The sequence below is a fragment of the Megalops cyprinoides genome, chromosome 1, assembly GCF_013368585.1.
Source record: "Megalops cyprinoides isolate fMegCyp1 chromosome 1, fMegCyp1.pri, whole genome shotgun sequence".
Classification (NCBI taxonomy): Eukaryota; Metazoa; Chordata; class Actinopteri; order Elopiformes; family Megalopidae; genus Megalops; species Megalops cyprinoides.
Window position 1 is genome coordinate 4,999,750 of NC_050583.1, and position 20,606 is coordinate 5,020,355.

A 20,606-nucleotide genomic window follows, 5' to 3' on the forward strand; every position below is an offset into this window, starting at 1 on the left:
TCTATTTTAACCACTATGGTAGACGCCATATTCTGTACGTCACCTCCATGTGTTTAATTCAGTTATCACCAACATAATTGGTACCTCATGTAAGGATATTCCTTACACGTAAGTGGTACCCCCATCTAATCGTAGGCATTGTCCCTACAGCACGCTGGCCTCCTCCAGGACGCTGGGGTTAGTGTGTTTATCCTCCCAGCTGATCTTCAGGATTTTTCTGAGGCACCTCTGTTGGTATGCCTCAAGAGCCTTCAGGTGCCTGCTGTGTGTGGTCCATGTTCCTGACCCATACAGTAGGCAGGGTAGTACTACCACTCTCTAGACCAGAATTTTATTCCTAGCCTGAAGGTCACGGTTTTCAAAGACCCTTTTTTGGAGTCTTCAGAAGGCCCTACTAGGGATGAAATGGGTACCAGTTTCACGGTAAACCGCGGTAAAATTCCCAACGGTTAGTATTACAGTTTCAAATTTTAATTATCATTAAAACCGCGGTTGATTACCGCGCTTTGAAAAACTCACGTTAAATACTGTACAGCATCAACCAAAGTTAGCAAGTCTCCCAGACTCAGGCGCAGCATGCAACGTGGGTTTTTTTTGTGTCAAAGAAAACATGGCGGAAGGCAGTGACAGCGCTCCGGAGATTCTTCAGCCTTCTAAGACAACTAAATCTGAAGTGTGGTCATATTTTGTTTTTTATAAGAGTGCTGAGGGATTGACTGAAGATGGTCACCCTGTCTGCAGAACATGCAGAAAGAAAATCGCTGCGAAAGGGAGCAACACTTTAAATCTTTTGAGTCATCTTCTCAACCACCAGACACTACTTTATAGCGAATACAAGGTAAGTTAACTTGGTGAGTACTACCGTTTTGAATTTTAATTATCATTAAAATCGTGGTTGATTAATTACCGCGCTTTGAAAAACTCACGTTAAAGCATCAACCAAAATTAGCAACAGTCTCCTAGATGCACTCAGCATTATCATGATATTCTGAAATGACCTACAAATTAGCCTATACTATACCAAGACTTTTGGGAAACAACATGCACAATCAGACTCAACTCTTCCCTTTGCACTTGATTTGCGATGAATAATGCGTCCTTATCGTCCTCACTCGGAAATTCACGTCTTCCATACAAGCTCGTTTATGCAACTGGAGCCATGCATGGGAATGTTGGAGCAGGTAACTTAACTTTTGCATTTAAAAACACATATCTGCACTTCATTTTAGAGTGTTTTTGTAGCCTGAGAAAGTAACATCTATTAATGATTATTGTGCGGTAATTCATTTTAACGGACAGAACAGCTGCAGGCTAGCCTATCACCTTACATTTACATTTATTCATTTAGCAGACGCTTTTATCCACAGCGACTTACATAGGTTACAGTTCTTTACAATGTTATCCATTTATACAGCTGGATATTTACTGAGGCAACTGTGGGTTAAGTACCTTGCCCAAGGATACAGCCGCAGTGTCCCAGTGGGGATTGAACCGGCAACCCATCGGTTATGAGTCCTGCTCCTTAACCACTATGCTACACTGCCGCCCACCTTCTTCTGATGTGGGTATTTAGCAACAATAACAGTAATAGGCCTAATAATAATAATATTTTTTCTGCTCTGTTCTGCTGCTGTAGGCCTATGCGTTGTGTCTGCAGACTCTATTCGCCCATTGCACACAGTAACACGTTACGTAGTTTTGTCACCCAACCAACATAGTTTGCTCATTTAAAATCCTACAGTCGTCGAATTGGTCATAAAAGTGGAGAAACACTATACTCCTCTGTATTTATGTCAATTGTTGGGCTCACTGCAATTACTTTCAATGTCTTCTTAAGACTCATTTGTATTTATGTAAATTTTGCACGGGGTCATTGCATATACTCAAATGCTCATTTGATATGGTGTTCATATGTTTACTGAAGGTATTGGCTATGTCATTATTTTAATGTTTATGCAAACAAAAAGTGCATAGTGCTGCTAATTTCATTTGTGGTTTTCAATATAAAACTTGGTGAAATGATTTCAGTTTGTATATCAGTACTTTCTTAACATTTTCAGCACATTTTAACAATACCACGATAATACTGATAACCGTGATACTTTTGGTCACTATAATCGTGATATTAAATTTTCATACCGTTTCATCTCTAGACCAGACGTTTTCATTCTTAAAGTCAAAACTGTTTAATAAGGATCCATATTTATTATTTTGGAATATTTTATCTTGGAATCTTTCGAGCATTACTTAATGTATGAATTCGATGAAAAATGCTGATAATCAGGATTATCAAACAGCATCACTCACCTCAGAGTCTGCAGTTTACAGTTTGGACTCATCAGTGCAGCACTCAGCAGCTTCACTCCTGATTCTCCCAGGTTACAGTAGCTGAGATCCAGAGTCTGTAGTTCACAGTTTGGACTCATCAGTGCAGCACTCAGCAGCTTCACTCCTGATTCTCCCAGCTTATTCTTGCTGAGGTCCAGCTCTCTCAGGGGTGAGGTGGCTGACTGGAGAGCTGAGGCCACAATTTCAAAGGACTTCTCTGTAAGGTTACAGTTACTGAGTCTGAAAAGGCAAAAAGCATAAAAAGCATTAATGATCAAATATTCACTACAACAAAAGCATTTCTACTTAAAACTGTGTCTGAGAGCAAAGTAACTACCTGATCCTGTACATCTGCATGGGAAGACTCTAAAAAGCTTTTACAGAGTTAACTTTTTTATCAAAGTACATTAACAGCATTTTATTCTGCTATTGATACAATTTTTTTAATGTCTTTTACAGCAGTGACCATCCCAGCACTGATTGTGGTGTTGTGCCTGTGGAAGTGTTGGTCCTCCTCCCAGGACTAAATCCTCCATCACTGCTACAGCGTCTGCCTGCAGTGCTGCTGCTGTGAGACTCTCTGCTACTCCTGAGGTTCCTGATAACCCAGCCACCTGCTGCTGCTGCTTCCATCCCCACAACCCAGCATTTCCGTCAGCAAGATCAGATGGCAGTGTAGCATAATGATAAAAGAGCAGGGCTTGTAACCAAAAGTTTGCCAGTTTGATCCCTTTTGGACCCTGCTGCTATACCCTTGGGCAAGGTACTTAACTCAGAATTGCCTCAATAAATGTTCAGCTGTATAAACGGAATACATGTAAAAACTGCGACATACGAAATTCGCTGTGGATAACAGTGTCTGCTAAATGACAATAATGATGATGTGATGATGAGATCACCACCATAGAAAACTTTCAAATGTCTTTGCTTGAGCACTTTAAGTATGTGTGTGTGTGTGTGTGTGTGTGTGTGTGTATTTGATATAGATATTTACACATCACGGTTTCTGCTAGGATTTTTTTTTTTTTTTGCCAGTCCGGTGTCCGGAAAGAATCTATTTTACTGGACAAATCTGAAACTTACCAGTCACGCTTCCCTAACAGTGTATGTTACAAACTCAAAGATAATGTACACCTAGGTTGACGTAAGAATGACAACGACCTCAAATCAGTTTGACTATTTAATGAACAGTAACGATTAAGCAAAAAGAACAGTAGCTATTGAGCAAAACCTCATTGTGTCTTTGCACTGTTTGCAGCTTGCAATGCGCATAAGCCGCGTCACTCTCTCCTCCTCCAGACGACTTTGCAGCGCCGTCTTAATTTGATTCTGCAGAGAGAAGCCCCTCTCTGCCGGCATGCTTGACACGGGCAGAACACAGCCAATTTTAGCCAGTGTAGCCCAGTCGGGGCTCGGCTGTTTCGCTGTCAAAACACAAATGTCCTGTTTAAGGATCGCCTTCGTATAGCGATGTTTTGTATGAGCATTATTACCGGACATTTTGACCGGCAAGTTTTTATCGGTTCTTTATAAATTTTACTAGGCAAAAACCGGTAATTACTGGATAACGCAAACTTGGATACACATATAGACTGGAGTTTCAATCAATGTGGACACAAAGTACAGCACAACAGTTACTAAATCAATTAAAAAACAAAGCACTCTGAAAGAATAAATAACAATGAATATTAGTAATAACTCCTGTTACAGCCATAGGTTTCTACAAAACTGCTTGCTTCAACAGAGACTATTACATCATCCCCCGGTCAACCAGTTAAGTTTAATGATTCAGAATTTGTTCTCATGGGGCATTTAAATTGGGACTGGTTATCATCAGCACCCGATTCCATTAAAGGCAGACAGTATGTGACACTCCAAACCTCATGAAAGTTGTTTATGTGACCACATAGTAATAATAATAATAAATGACCTTCACTAGGTCAGAATTGAACTAAAGGACCGTAAAAATCTCTGCAATTGGCATTTTTATGACAGTAAAAATTGTGCCATAAATCGACACCTGATGAGTACTCTGGCAGACATATTGTCATGTAGTAGTCTTAGTACTCTGATATATTTTTCAGGGGAACCAATTTCGCCAGAACTAGGCAAAGGGCCTGGCGATTTACAGAATCAAACACTTTGGTGAGGTCTATAAAGGCCATGCACAGTGGTTCATTTTGTTCCTGGGATTTTTCTTGGAGCTGGTGAGCTGTGAAAATCATGTCCATGGTGCTCCTGTTGGGACGAAAACCATTTTGGGATTCTGGTAGTGTTTTTTCGAACAGGGGCAGGAGTCTGTTGGCCAAGACCCTAGCCAGTACTTTCCCTGTCGTGGAGAGCAGGGAAATGCTGCGGTAATTTCCACAGTCTGCTTTGTCCCCTTTCTTGAAAATTGCGACAATTAGGACATCCCTGAGTTGTGCAGTGATTTCCTCCTTGTCCCATATTTTGCATAGAAGGTCATGGATATGTCTGAGGAGGTCTGGTCCACCTACCTTTAGGACTTTGGCTGGTATTCCCCTCAGCAAGATCAGGTAGCAGTGTACCATTGTGGTAAAAGAGCAGGGCTTGTAACCAAAAGTTTGCTGGTTTGATTCCCTGCTACTATACCCTTGGGCAAGGTCTCTAACCCAGAACTGCCTCAGTAAATATCCAGCTATATAAATGGAATACATGTAGAAATTGTAAATGAGTCATTCCATGCCAACTCACCCAGAATTCAGAACTCTTCCCAGTTCATGTCATGGATTTTCTCAAAAAATGTAAAAACTTCTACTAAATTCATGGGACCTCGCAAAATCCTATAGCTCTACTCCAAATACTTTTTTAGTTATGAATTTTTGAAGTTTGGCCCTCTGAGCTAAATTTCATCATTTTTGCGACTCTTTGTATGTGTATTATAAGCCTCACCAATATTTTTTACTGGATTGGGTTGAAATTTGTACGGATCATCCAAGAAATCATAAGGATAATTTGCAATATGTATTCATGTAAATAGTTGTGCTGAATGTTTTACAGTAATCAAATTAATGAAAAAAAAAATAATTTTCAGAATCAAAATTTGTAAGGCCTTGAAAGACACTGAACCCAGAAAGCCTGCTGGTGCTAATACCTTGGACACTTGCCTTTTAAAGCTGGCTGAAAATTTAATTACCAAACCTGTCTCTAAGCTTTACTGCACAGCTGAACATAGTGCTGAGGTGAAAGCTCAGATAAAACACTCCTTACATGATAATACAGTGAAGCACAGTAAGCATTTAGGTCTGGTGACAGCTGTATAACTACAGCTTCTGTAGTAGTCACTGATATTGAACAAGCTGTAGACAATGAAGAGCACTGTGCTGCCTTACTGAATGCACTCCATTGAGTCTTGAATTACAAGTGATAAATGAGCGGAAACTGATTCTTAAAAATTGATGATGTGATTTTAACTGATGGGTTTTCAAACAGCCCATTACAGCTTATCACAACATAAAAATATGAAATATTTCAGTAGACCTTGGAATCTAATCATGTTGTTCTCTGTAACAAAAGGAACAGCTGAAGAAATGAAGATGGCTCATAGTGAGAGATGCATCCAAGAAAAAATGTATGTCACTGTAAATGAGGTGCAGGATAAATGTACAAACTGTAAATTCCCTTTGATGTCCTGCTGATGTGCGTTTCTGCAGTGCAGAGGAAGTGAGTATATTGTGATATGTGTTTCTGCAGTGCAGAGGAAGTGAGTATATTGTGATGTGTGTTTCTGCAGTGCAGAGGAAGTGAGTATATTGTGATGTGTGTTTCTGCAGTGCAGAGGAAGTGAGTATATTGTGATGTGTGTTTCCGCAGTGTAGAGGAAGTGAGTATATTGTGATGTGTGTTTCTGCAGTGTAGAGGAAGTGAGTATATTGTGTTGTGTGTTTCTGCAGTGCAGAGGGAGAGTATATTGTGATGTGTGTTTCTGCAGTGTAGAGGAAGTGAGTATATTGTGATGTGTGTTTCTGCAGTGCAGAGGAAGTGAGTATATTGTGATGTGTGTTTCTGCAGTGCAGAGGAAGTGAGTATATTGTGATGTGTGTTTCTGCAGTGCAGAGGAAGTGAGTATTTTGGGTTGTGATGTGAATGATGCCGCTCTGTGACTCAGCCATAATGCATAGTGCATTAAGTGGAGCAACAGACATCTACAGTACATATTGTAGATATAGGTATATCATGTCTTTGTTAAACTCTCACACCAGTAAAAATAATTTGGTTATGGTAGCAATGCTATCACATCAATTGGAATCACACTGTCATTCAATTTACAAATTCTTGATTTATGATAGTATCATTTAATTTTTTTCATTGAGGAACAGTTCAAAAACCTGTTAATATGTTATTTGAATCGCATCAGTCATTAATATGAATTACAAAAGCCATAGAATTAATAAAAATCACCTATGTAAATCTAAACGGGATGGTGGTCTAGCTTTTCCAAACTTCCGTGTGTACGATTGGGCTACAACTATATGATTTATCATAATGTGGCTCGACCCTATTTTAATATATCCCACTTGGCTTAAGACGGAAAGAGGGGATTGTTTTCCATATGACATCGGTGCTCATGGCGTAAAGTACTATTACTCCTCAGGTGCTGACAAGTTGCTTGTCGGAGGAGCACCTATTCTGCAATTACTTCCCGCTTCAAAGTAGTGCAAAAATGCGTTGTGTAAAAATCATGCTAGCGCATTCAACCCACCTTGCACAGTTGCAGATGGCAGAATGTAGAATGTTGCAATGAGACAAGCCTAATGTACAACTGGTGATTCCAAATTTGGTGCAAAAGGGGAACAGCATAAATACAGAAGCTTAAAAATACATGTATGACTGGTACATGTTCAAAACATATACAACATGATACACTGATGAAGGTGATAATCATTAGTGCTGATCTTAAAGCCTGTATATCACATGCTGGACTCCTCAATCCAGCACAGAGCAGCTTCACTGCTGATTCTCCCAGCTTATTGCTGCTGAAGTCCAGCTCTCTCAGCTGGGAGTTGGCTGACTAATGCGAAACCTCACAAACCAGCTGAATGAAAGCAGTTTCACACAGTTTATGGAAGCCTGTAATGTATTTAACAACAGTATTTCCTGCCTTTGTTGATTTGAAGCATTGCATAGGATTGCACTAGGATTTCCAGATTAATGTTATAGAAGCTATCAGTATAAGAACTGCACATGCAAGTAGAATTTTTTAATGTCAATGAGTTATCTATAATTTCCTAATAAATAACGTATAACCAAATCTAGCAGCTAGTGTTTTGGTAATGCAGATACAGACTTTATTTTTATGATAGTGTAGATGCTGATGTCACACCGATGCTTACAGTGCCAGCGGTAACACAGACGTGCCAATAATCACAATAACGCATACCCTTCCATGTATTATTTTGATATTATTCCTACCTGCTAAAGATTTGGGGACTCGCGCTCTTTTAGTGCTGATGTTTCTGTAGTGTAGATATTGATGTTTTTATTGTGTGTTGATATTTTTGTAGTGAACATGCTGTTGTTTTGATAGTGTAGATGCTGATGTTTTAGTAATGAACATAGCTGCTACCTATTCTGCTATAGTTGTATTTGAAGTAACCTGTTGGTTAACTAATTCCACTGCAGTTTCAAATCACATCATAACATGTATACAATTAACAATGCACAAACCAAGGGGAAATATTAAAATCTTGCATATTCCTTCCTGGAGTGTGTAATATGCTGTGAATGCTCTCTCTCTCTCTTTCTTTTGAACACCACTGCAGCTCAAAGTAATGACTGATTCTGCCATAAACTGCAGCTCACTCACTGCACTCAGTCCTCTACCTCTGACTGTGTATTTGCACAGGCTAAAAACATGCAGCAGACAAACACCTGTGCATGTGTTTCATTTGCAGAACGTAACCTGCAGGTCAGCTGACTGAAAGTTTCTCAGCTCATAGCACTATGATTATTGCACATCAGCCTCAAAGTGTGTGTTTTTCTTTATATGCAGACCTGAGACTGATTCACTTGCTTTTCTTTGAATCAAAACTGATCAACACATCAATATGTTGTTTTTTTACCATCAAGAGACAATGATGGTTTCAATACTCTTACTCATTATGGATTTACTCTTGAGCTGTACAGCATTGTACATATTTAACATACTGTATTCACAAGAAGACTCACTAATGTAGATTCTTCATTACCTCAAACTATGTACATCACACGCTGGACTTCTTAGTCCAGCACAGAGCAGCTTCACCGCTGATTCTGCCAGCTTATTGTTGCTGAAGTCCAGCTCTCTCAGCTGGGAGTTGGCTGACTGGTGGAGAGCTGAGGCCACGAGATCACAGGACTGGTCACTGAAACGACAATGATCAGTTCTACAAGGGTGAAGAGGCTCTTACAACAAGACACTTTTCTCTGAATGAGAAAAGGTCCCAATCAAGACATTGAACACACACTTCCTGCACTGAGACTCTGAATATACTCAGTACAAAGGAGAACATTAATACTCTTCCAACTGCACAGAGAGAATAGTGTGATGGTTTTTCAGGAATCCCTTTAGTTGAGGGATGGGGGTTGAAGGACTGACAGAGTCTCTGGTAGACTGAGCTGTCAGCGCTGTCTCTATATCATGGCACAGTAACTCTCTGCATTGCAGTTCCTGCTGTGATCTGGTGGTGACAGCCTCAGGTCTGCCCTCATGGCTGTGCTGGCCCTCTGCCTCCCATCCCTTAGTTATGCTTATGTTTTTTTTTTTTTTTTTTTTTACCATCAAGAGACAACGATCTATCAATAGTAAATCCCATGTATATTTTCACAGGCTTTTACTAGCAACAAAGCACACAGAAACATTCACTCATGACTCCAATAAAATGTTTAGAAATTGATATTATCAAACAGCATCGCTCACCTCAAAGTCTGTATTTTACAGTTTGGACTCATCAGTAAAGCACAGAGCTGCTCCACTCCTGAATCTCCCAGGTTATTATTCCTCAGGTCCAGCTCTCTCAGGGAGGAGGTGACTGACTGTAGAGCTGAGATCACACTTTCACAGGACTTCTCATTTAGATTACACCCACTGAGTCTATAGAAGAGAAAATAAGATTTCAATTCAGTAATTCAATTTAACAAAGGATTATTTGTTTGGAACCAAGTCATTTGACAAAACAGTAAAACAATTGTAGATTTTCCATTGTAGTTGTTGCATATATTATGCTAAGAATATATGAGGAGATTTAAAGCTATTGTGCAAATAGGTAACATCTTGTTATATGTCCACTAGCAGTGGACTATTCCAAATGCATGCATTTTTAATGCTTCTGTAAGTTGCACTGAGTGACAGACATGGCTCTGTGCTGGTGCATATGAGCTGTCTGGGCCAAAGCTGTTCTCATCTTCAGACAGGAAGTTCAGTAGAGCCACATGAGGCCCTAGAGCCACAGATTAGTGACACCCAATATACACTAACCAGCATCTCCAGAGCAGATACGGAAATGTGCTGGTGGAGGACAGCTAATGTAAAGGAAACCAGACACAGACCATACCTGACTACAGTGACTATTGGATTGGCTACAAATTGATATCAATCACACACTGAGTTACTCCAGGACCAGGGTTGAGGATCACTGCTGTAGGGGACACCTTCTTCCAGATGAGATGTCAATCGCGGGTCCTGACTCACTATGGAAGGTTAAATGTCCCACCATACCCCTTGTAAATAGCAGGAGTGATTCTCACTCTCAGTCTGGATATCTAATGATCCCCAGACTGACTGGCTGAATAAATTGCTGGAGTTTCTGCAACAAAATGGCTGCTGTGTTTCACTCAACACAGCTGTGTCTCTGTGCCATTGCTAGCAGCTGCAGATTTTGTAATGCAGATACTCATGTTCCTTCATGAGTGTGAAGATGCTGATGTTGTCACCACAATGCTGACAGTAGCAATGATAACACACACCGTCTCATGTACTATTTCTTTATTCCTGCATAAACTGATAACCTGATAAAGATCATAAGCATTAGTGCTTACCTCAAAGCCTGTATATCACACAGTGGACTCCTCAGTCCAGCACAGAGCAGTTTCACTGCTGATTCTCCCAGCTTATTGTTGCTGAAGTCCAGCTCTCTCAGCTGGGAGTTGGCTGACTGGTGGAGAGCTGAGGCCACGAGATCACAGGACTCGTCATTGAAACGACACTGATCCATTCTACAAAGGGAAAAGAGGCTCATCTTAGAAAAGTTCAAGTTCTCTGAATGAGAAAGAGGCTCTAATAAAGACACTGAACACACACTTCCAGCATTGAGACTTCACTGAGACAGTTATTCAGTATAAAGGGGAACATTCATACTCATCAAACCGCACTGTGAGAGTAATAGTTTGAGCAGTAATCAATCCTTAAAGTCTGGACCCAGTTCAGTTCTTTGAGCTTCATACGTGTTACTGTTCTGTTCTTCCAAAGAGACACCTGGCACAGCCAACCATGACTGGGGACAGCCTTCAGTTTAAAATTACATACAAAGTTTCACCCTCCCACACAGTGTCATATTGCATTGCAGGAAACTGTTCATGCACCAATAAAAACAATATGATCATAACACGTATGAAATGATAATCACCATCAATGGTATTATCTGCTGAACACAAAGTGTTAGCATGAGGTGCTATGAAAAGAGTTATTTGCAAAGAATATCATAAAATAAAACTGTACAAACTGCCTGATCTACGTATATTAGTCTACTAGATTAGTTCATGTACCTGTATTACTTTAGTGATATTCTACAAGACACTGAATTCTTGCGCTCTTTATATTCCAAGGCAGACTGCATTTAAGATTTACAGTTATAATCCACTTCATTTTGATTTTTACTTTGTAGTTGAAGATGTTATCATTCTTACTGCGACCACAAAATCAAAGATTCTCTGGACAAGGGTTTAATATTGTTAGCTGAAAGTCTGTATCTCTTCAACAAAATGAAATCTTATTATAATCACCATAACATTCAGAGGGAAAGAACTGAATTAAATCTTTGATAGCTTATTTCTTTACTTGTGTGTGACAGCCCGCATCAACACTTCAAACATTCTCACACATTACAGTAAACTCTAGTTAAGAGTGTTTTTACATTGTCCTCCACATGCTTTTCCAGGCCAGGAAATTATTCCTTTCAAATTCAACTCTCATGACAATATAAACCCTGTTAAGTCTCCTAGTGTGGAGGTCCATTGCTGTAAATGATAGAAATATGATGGTTGTACACTACACAAAAAATTACAGTTTTACATTTTAATTTTAGTTTTACTAAGCTATTCTATGAGAATCCATGTATTTTCCTTTTTTTAAATAATCATTTTGTATGAATCTTTTGTTAAAAAAGCCGACAGACTGAGAGAAGGCCAGCATCAACCACATCAGCAGGACTAAATCCATACTTAGCTTGTTAGCTTGTTCCATTTGTCAATGCTCCCGCCCCCTAGCTGTTGTGTTCATCTGTCATCACGGTCCATGTGCTTTTGTTTTTCCTTGTGTTCTAGCTCTGCCCCGCTCCCTGCCCTCTCTCCGCCTGCCTGTCTGCCTGCACACCTGTTTCCCATCCCCTCGTCAGCCCCGCCCTATATCTTCCCTGCGTTTCTCTGTCCTGTTGCTAGTTTGTTACAGTGTGTTCCTCGCCTGTCTCGTTCCCGCCAGTTGTTTCTGCCTGTTCATTTCCTGTATTTCGACCTCGCCCGTGTGCCCCGACCTGGTTCCTGCCTGCTGCCTTGCCCGGTTTGCCTGCCTGCCTGGTCCTTGACCCTGCCTGCTCCTGTTCCTGATCCTGATCATCCCCCCTCCCCACGGACTGCCTTCCTCGCCCGAGCCCTGACACCATTACTTGCATCTGATAGCCTGCATCAACACTTCACACTTTCTCACACATTACAGTAAACTCTACTTAAGATTGAGTGTTTTTACATTGTCCTCCACATGCTTTTCCAGGCCAGGAAATTATTCCTTTCAAATTCAGCTCTCATGACCATCTAAACCCTGTTCAGTCTCCTAGTGGGGAGGTCCATTGCTGTTTATGGTTGAAATATGACGGTTATACACTTTGCAAAAATATACAGTTTTACATTGTAATTTGCAGTTTACTATGCCATAAGAATCCATAGATTTTAAAAAGAGCTGACACACTGAGAGAATGCCAATGTCAAGCACGTCAGCAAAGAAGAAATATGCTGTTGATGTTGTTTATAATCCTGTCCAAACAAAAATGAGAGGATGTAAACCATAATTGTTGAGAATATTCTCACCTCAGAGTAGATACTTTGCTCAGTGCAGTACAGAGCAGCTCCACTCCTGAACTTCCCATCTGACAGAAGCTCAGATCCAGAGTCTGCAGTTTACAGTTTGGACTCCTCAGTGCAACACTCAGCAACTTCCCTCCTGATACTCCCAGCTTATTCCTGCTGAGGTCCAGCTCTCTCAGGGGTGAGGTGGTTGACTGAAGAGCTGAGGTCACAATTTCATAGGACTTTTCTGTAAGGTTACAGTTACCAAGCCTGAAATGAAAAAAAAATGTCTCACAATATTTAAAAACATTCTACTGTAAGTGTTAGTGTGAAACTGTCTCTTCTATTCACAGAGATCACACTGGCATTGAAAAGATACTTGGCACCAGAGGGCAAAGGATTGACTCGCTAGCTGGAACTTAATTTCTGGTTTACATCTTTGCAGACAGTATGCTCTTAAACGCATGAATTGAAAAAACACAAGAGGATTCAAAAAAGCAGCTGCCCCTTGCAGGCTATGATGCTGAACATTGGCAGCTAGGAAAACAAACTATGCTACACTTAAACATGTTATACACAACAATGAAGACAGCAAACTGAATTCATGGCTTTCTCCCTAGCTCTGCACACCAAGTCCCACAATTGTACATTTAACATTGACCCCAAAATCATTGTTAGTGACAAAAGTTGTATCAGTGTTCTGACAACTGGTGAGATATCTTTGAAAGAGAAATCAATGCTTATGTATTGTGGTATCTTGCCTGAAGTCACGAACCGCTAGTAGGCCCCAAAAAACAGGTTTCATGATTACTTCATTTGAACAACTACAAATCCTGATTTAAAAATATAAAGAGGGGTTAGAATCCAATCCCTGAGATGTTCACAATACCAACATCCTCACAAAAGTGTATTGTTTGACTACTGACCAAATAAAATTCCAGTCAAGGCGGTCAAAGGCCTTCACCGCATCTAAAGTGAGCACTGCACAAGGCTAAGGCTAAGCACTAGCATTATCTACTATGTGTATCAAACGATGCAGTACAAAATGTTTTAGATCAGGTATCAATCATTTTGTCACCTCTCACAGAATCTGACGATTATCAATATAAGTGGAATGGAACTGCATAAAATCAATCAGGCCAGAACACAGTTCTTTCAGAAAATATTCATTTTGAAGAAGATATGTGTTGAACCTCCACCTGTCAGAACAAAGACCTTTAAATTGATAACAAAGTACAAAATATGGGAGCATGGTAAAAGATCAAGACTGGTAGAATCTCCATTGAGAGAATGGACTGGTGTGCATTAGAAAATAATCTATACAAGATTATGTTGGGTAAAATTGCTAGTGTTGGGGTGCCTCATGCCCCACTCTCTCTCTACAACAATATCCTCCATGAAGTGCATCAATGCCTCAGAGCTGGTTGGGAACAGATCATGAAGCAGCAGATTTGGCCAACGTTGCATTAACCACAATGCTGAAGTCCCTCTCAATCATGCTCACTATATTTGGGACATGCATTCAGGAAAAGCTAAATTTAGTTTTATCAACAACATAACTGACAAAAAAACAAAACAACCTTCTTCATCATTTCCTGTCTAGAGAACATCAATATCCAGATGCCAATATTAAAACACCTTTAGACTGACTAGACCCAAATGAACGTGCAATAGTTTCATGCCTCTTATTTTGTGTTCTATTAAAATTAGAGGGTCTAAAATAAGTCTAAGTTTGGCCATATCAGACATTTAGTTTCGGCATTGAAAGAACAACTGAAAGAGACGGTAAATGGTATGGTATAACGGTATGTCTAATTATAATGTACCATATTTAACATATTTTCAGCATGGCCATGAAAGAATAGAATCGTGACACTCATGTTAATACTGCCATGGCTTTCTGCACACACAGAATTCAGCATGAAACAGGCCACATTTCTGAACTACTTTTCACTGTCTTGCCAGTACAGGCAGTTTTAATATTATCTCTATGAATGTTATTTGATGTTTCTTTTAAATTTTGTGATTCTTTAATGGTTTGAGCATTGAAAAGACGATTGAAAGATATTTTAATTATATGGCAACATGGTATACCTAAATATATAGCATTATATTCTAACATACATGTTTTTGCGGTAACCATGGTATGTTTGAAAGGAGATACTCATGTTAATACTCACAGAGCCTTTCTGCAGCACCTCACAGCTGGAACCAGTCTCCTGCGCCCCTCGTCTGAGGTGTTGTATTTCCTGGGGGCAAACTCATCCAGCACCTCCTCTGACATCAGGAGCATATAGGCCAGGGCAGAGCAGTGTGCAGCTGAGATCCTTTCATGACTTGCTGAGCTCAGGTACTTCTGGACCTTCTTCAGAAGTGAATCATCATTCAATTCAGTCAGACAGTGGAACAGATTGATGCACCTCTCTGGGGAGGGATCATCCCTCTTCAACTCCTTGATGTACTGGACTGTTTTCTTGGTGCTCTCTGAGTTACTTCCTGTCTGTGTCAGAAGGCCTTTGAGAAGGTTCTGATTGGAATCCAGTGAGAGGCCGAGAAGGAATCGCAGGAAAAGATCCAGGTGCCCATTCTTACTCTCCAACGCCTTCTGAACAAATATTTTGTGCAAGTCATACAATGTCAAGTCAAAAACAGAATTAAATGTATATGCATCCTTGCTTGTGAATGAGTGAAAGACATACAAAGCAGCCAGGTACTCCTGGACGCTCAGATGCACAAAGCAGTACACTTTCTTCTGATACAGCACAGACTCCTCTTTAAAGATTTCTGTGCACACCCCGGAGTACACTGACGCTTCAGTGACATCAATGCCACACTTTCTCAGGTCCTCTTCATAGAACATGAGAGTGCCATTTTCCAGGTGTTGAAAAGCCAGCTGCCCCAGTTTCAGAATCATGTCTTTATCCAGCCCCAGAAGCTTTTGTGGATCTGTCTCCTTTCTTCCCTGATACTTCTGATTCTTGATGTTTGACTGAATGAGCAGGAAGTGTGTGTACATTCCGGTCAGACTTTTAGGGATTTCTCCACAGTCAGCTTCACCCAGCAGCCGCTCCAGAACAGTAGCAGAAATCCAACAGAAGACTGGTATGTGACACATGATGTAGAGACTCCTGGATGACCTTATGTGAGAGATAATTCTGTTGGTCTGGTTCCCATCACTGAATCTCTTCTTGAAGTACTCCTCCTTCTGTGGGTCACTGAACCCTCGTACCTCTGTCACCCGATGGATGTATTCAGGAGGGATCTGATTGGCTGCTGCTGGCCGGGTGGTGATCCAGAGGAGAGCAGAGGGAAGTAGATTCCCCTTAATGAGGTTTGTCAGCAGCACGTCCACTGAGGATGTCTCTGTTACATCAGACAATACCTTGTTGTGTTGGAAATTGAAGGGAAGTCTGCTTTCATCCAGACCATCAAAGATGAACAAAACTTTGTCAACATCAGACTCAATGTTTTCAATCCCTCTTGTTTCAGGGTGGAAGACATGCAGAAGCCCAAGTAGACTGTATTGTTCATCATTAATCAAGTTCACCTCCCGAAAAGGAAGAACAAACATGAAGTGAACATCCTGATTGGCTTTTCCTTCTGCCCAGTCCAGAATGAACTTCTGCACAGAGACTGTTTTTCCAATGCCAGCGATCCCCTTCGTCAGTACAGTTCTGATGGGTTTCTCTTGTCCAGGTAAGGATTTAAAGATGTCATTGCAGTTGATTGCAGTGTCTTGTGTGGTCTGTGTCCTGGATGCTGTCTCAATCTGCCACACCTCGTGTTCATTATTGACCCCCTGACTGTCTCCCTCTGTGATGTAGAGCTCTGTGTAAATATTGTTGAGGAGGGTGTGTTTTCCTGACTTTGCAACCCCTTCAAATATGCACTCAAACCTCTTCTTCAGGCTGGATTTCAGGTTCTCTTGGACTCTTTGTGCACATTTCTCTGTAAAAATGGAGGCATTTTCAGAACAGATTGTTTCTGTGTGTATGTGAGAGAATTATGTTCTATTAAACTGCAAGTAGTGTGTCCATGCACCATATTATTAAACAAGAGCAGTGTGTCTGTGGATAGTGGTGGTGTGGGTGAGATAAATTGGTGAGGTTTTTCAAGAGATGACCCTATTAAATGACCCATTTCGATTTGTAATAATAATACAGTGAAAAAACATCTTACTATTTCCTGCTTCAAGGTCCTGATCATTGGAAGCATCTACAATCATGGACTGCAGGGAAATAAAGACACCAGTTAAACCAGAGCTTAAAAACACATAATGAAAAAGATTACATAAAAGCTAAGAAATAATTGTAGAAGATACAATTCAGAATATTAGCAAGAGAAATATTAAAGTTTTTTTCAGCGAGGTCAGATGAATCAATAAACAAAGGAGTGAGTATAAAATACACAGAATATGAATGAGTGAGTATGTGACACAGACAGGTGAATGGCTTAATACTGGACAGGCAGATTCAGATGAATGAGGGGTTAAAGGACAGACAATCCAGCCTGTCAGTAAATAAGAGGATTACACAGCCAAATTAATGAGTGAAACCAGGACAAACTTAGGTGAATGAACGCATGCAGTTGTAGACAGATGAAATACTGACTCCAGGTGCAGAAAGAATCAGGTGAATGAGTGACTCCAGGTGCAGACAGATTCAGGTGAATGAGTGAATCCAGGTGCAGACAGATTCAGATGAATGAGTGAAGCCTCTTACCTGCTGGAAGAGTCTCTGCTGGTTTCCAGTGGGCTCCACCAGTGTGTGTGTCTGCGGTGTGTCTGCAGGACTCAGCCCTTCCTGCTGGAGCTCCTGCACAGGCCCAGCCAGCGCTGTGTGTGCGTGCAGCATAGGACGAGTTCTGGACCTCTTCCTGCACTGGGGGCAGGCATAGTGTCCCGCAGAAGCAGACTGCTCCCAGTAGCTGCTGATGCACTGTCTGCAGAAACTGTGTCCACAGGTAATAGAGACCGGCTCCTTCATCACCTGCTCACACACTGCACACCTGGACTGGAGCTCTGACAGCTCACTGCAGACACAGGCATAACCATTTAATCAGAGCAAAGGGAAAAAGAGACATCTGCTCAAAATTATAAACTTCCAGATTGAATAATACATACAAAATGACCTTAAATAATCAGGAATGTTCTACACGCATACAGGCAAAAACTCTTATCTAAATGCAGCGGACCAAGCAAACAGCATGCTCCTTATATTAAACAACATTCATTTGCAATAACTGCCTTTAATTAATATACTTTTAACTTTCTTATAATTATAATGCAAAACACATCTAATGATCCTCTCTCAAACTGAGTGTTTCTATAGACCACATTTGGAGCACAGTTGTGTGTTGCTAACTATTTAACCCCTACCTTGGATCAGGGGGCAGGACTCCACTACCATCTCTCTCCATTAAAGGTAGTGACCCTTCCCTGGACTGATAGCTGTGTGAAGGGAACTCTCCTCTCTGAAGCTGGACCCTGTGGACAGCAGAGAGTAAATGTGTCAGGGCTCCGCCCTCCTAGCTGTGGTGTTTTTTGTTTTTCCCTGTCCATGTGCTTTTTGTTTTTCCTTGTGTTCCAGCCCCGCCCCGCTCCCCGCCTGGTCCCCGCCCACCTGATTGCCCCATTACCTTCACCTGCCTGCCTGCTCACCTGCATCCCATCTCCTCATCAGCCCAGCCCTATTTCTACCCTGCTTGTTCCTGTCTTGTTTGCCAGTTCGTCTCAGCGTTGTCGTACCTGTTTCGTTCCCGCAGTTTTTTGGATGTCTGATTTCTCCGTGTTTGACTCTGCCTGCCCTTCGTTTTCTGCCTGCCGTTTTGTCCTGTTGCCTGATCGTTTGCCTGCCCGGTTCCTGACCCTGCATGCTTCTGTTACCGACCCTGCTTTTGTCCACGGACTGCCTTCCGGTTTTCGACCCTGCCTGCTTTTGTTTCGCAACTTGCCTGCCATCATAAATAAACCCGCCTGGAACCTGAAGCTCTCTTGGTCTGCGACTGAGTCCTTGCCTGAGCCCTTACAAAATGTTCTTTCACACTTTGTCAGGACTGCAGCTCCTTAGCCGGGTTTGTTCTTGTTTTCCCTGTCCATGTGCTTTTGTTTTTCCGTGTTCCAGCCCTGCCCTGCTCTCCGCCCTGTCTCCGCCCACCTGGTCATCTGACTGGCTCCACCCGCCTACCTGCACACGTGAACCCCATCTTGTCATCTGCCTTGCCCTATATATTCCCCCTTTGTTTCATGTCTCTGCTAGTTCGTCTCAGTTCTTCTGTTGCGCTACAAGCCGTTTGTCCTGTTTTACCTGCCTACCTGTTCTTGCCGATTTTGCCTGTTTCTCTGACCTTGTGTTTGGATCTGTTTTTAGTATTGTTCACCATGTTTCTCTGGTTTTGACTTTGCCTGTTTTTGACCTCATTCTTGGATTTCGTTTTGGAATTATTAAACAACCTTGAGCATCCTGCCTCCTTGTCTGTGCCTGAGTCCCTGCCTGAGCCCTAACACACTTACAAACATCATAATTATGGATGATACAAATCATAGTCTTCATTTCAACTCAATGAAATGGAGACTTTATTCATGTTCCTGCTGAAAGAGTGGGACAGATCTCTGCTGTTGGGGGGATCTTATGCGCCTGGAACAGCCATCTGGCCTTCTATTGATTCACTGAATGGAGAGGCCTGAAGAGAAGCAACTTCCACCAATTACTGAGACGACTGTAAAAGTCCCACAGTGCACTACATTTTAGAAGTGTGATGGAAAATTGAGTTTAAAATCATATCTATTCAGCTATTGTAGCCGGAGACATATCCCAACATTATGAAATTAAAAACCAACTGCTATTTGCTTTTGAACCAAAGCAAATCAGCAAATATCAAGGGCTGACTGAAATTAATAAACCGATATCCTTTATTAATGTCAGTATCAATATCTGGGAATGCAAGGCTTCTCACAAAGCAACAGGCCATACACTCAATATGGAGATACATTCTTTGGAAATGTACTGACTTCGTTCCTCCAACTTAGCACTTTAGAAGTTTAAACAACACAAGTGAAAATAAATTTAACATTTTGCCAAATTTGAAAAACAAGACAACACTTCACTTTGGGCATTTTGTATATTACAGATACAAACATGTTGAATGATGCTGGATTGGGGGGTTATAACTAGAGGCTGGGCAGGGCCTTGTGATAGATTCAGGGGGAATATGTGTTTAAATATTTTGTCTGTTACCCTTCAAAGTTTTCTCTAACAACCTTCATGAGAGGACAACTATCAGCACTCTACTCAGCACACACAGTCTGAGAAAATGGACCTGTTATAAATGTCCAGTAAGATGATCCTCAGATGATCCTAGGGCTTCAGCCCTCATCATAACCCAAAGTCATCTTCAGTTAGTTAGACTTTTAGACTTTAAGAATAGTTAGAAATTTGAATTTGTTTTTATCATAAAAATATTGAAAAGGGCAGCATTGTACACACCAAATAGTTGGTGACTCCGATGCTTATCGACTGGCCTTTTAGAACCTGACGCAAACAAATGCCTGGTTTTAATAGTTAATGAAAAAACACATGATACTCTGGAAATGTCACCCTGCACAAATTGAAGCACATTATTCAGTTTACCTCAGTAAGAACTCTGCTTTTGAGAGAGAGCCCCCACCTTGGAGGAGGGAGGAAATATCCTGATATATAAACCAAATCTTGTCAGTGCTCCCGCCCCCTAGCCGTTGTGTTTTTGTTTTTTCCCATGTGCTTTTGTTCCCTTGTGTTTCAGCCCTGCCCTGCTCCCCGCCCGGTTCTCCACCAGCCTGATTGCTTATCGCATTCACCTGCCCACCTGCTTCCCATCCCCTTGTCAGCCCTGCCCTATATCTGCCCTGCGTGCCTTTGTATTGTTGCTAGTTCGTAGCAGTATTTTCTGACTGTTTCGTCCCTGCCGTTTTTCCGTCTGTTTACTGTTTCCCGTTCTCGACCTGCCTGTTTTTTTTTAAATCTGTT

At 41.2% G+C, this 20,606-nt stretch overlaps 1 protein-coding gene across 1 annotated transcript in view; it reads right to left on the reverse strand.

The window, feature by feature from the left end:
• Nucleotides 1-16,832, reverse strand: part of LOC118793851 (NACHT, LRR and PYD domains-containing protein 3-like) — a 33,451-nt gene extending 16,619 nt beyond the window's left edge. Inside the window, exons 1-3 of the mRNA XM_036551994.1 lie at nt 16,783-16,832; nt 14,784-16,551; nt 9,248-9,421 (exon numbers count right to left, since the gene is read on the reverse strand). Coding sequence (XP_036407887.1) covers nt 9,248-9,421; nt 14,784-16,551; nt 16,783-16,828 — 1,988 coding nt within the window. The 5' untranslated portion in view covers nt 16,829-16,832. The remainder of the gene's footprint in view (nt 1-9,247; nt 9,422-14,783; nt 16,552-16,782) is intronic.
• Between the last annotated feature and the right edge of the window lie 3,774 nt (nt 16,833-20,606).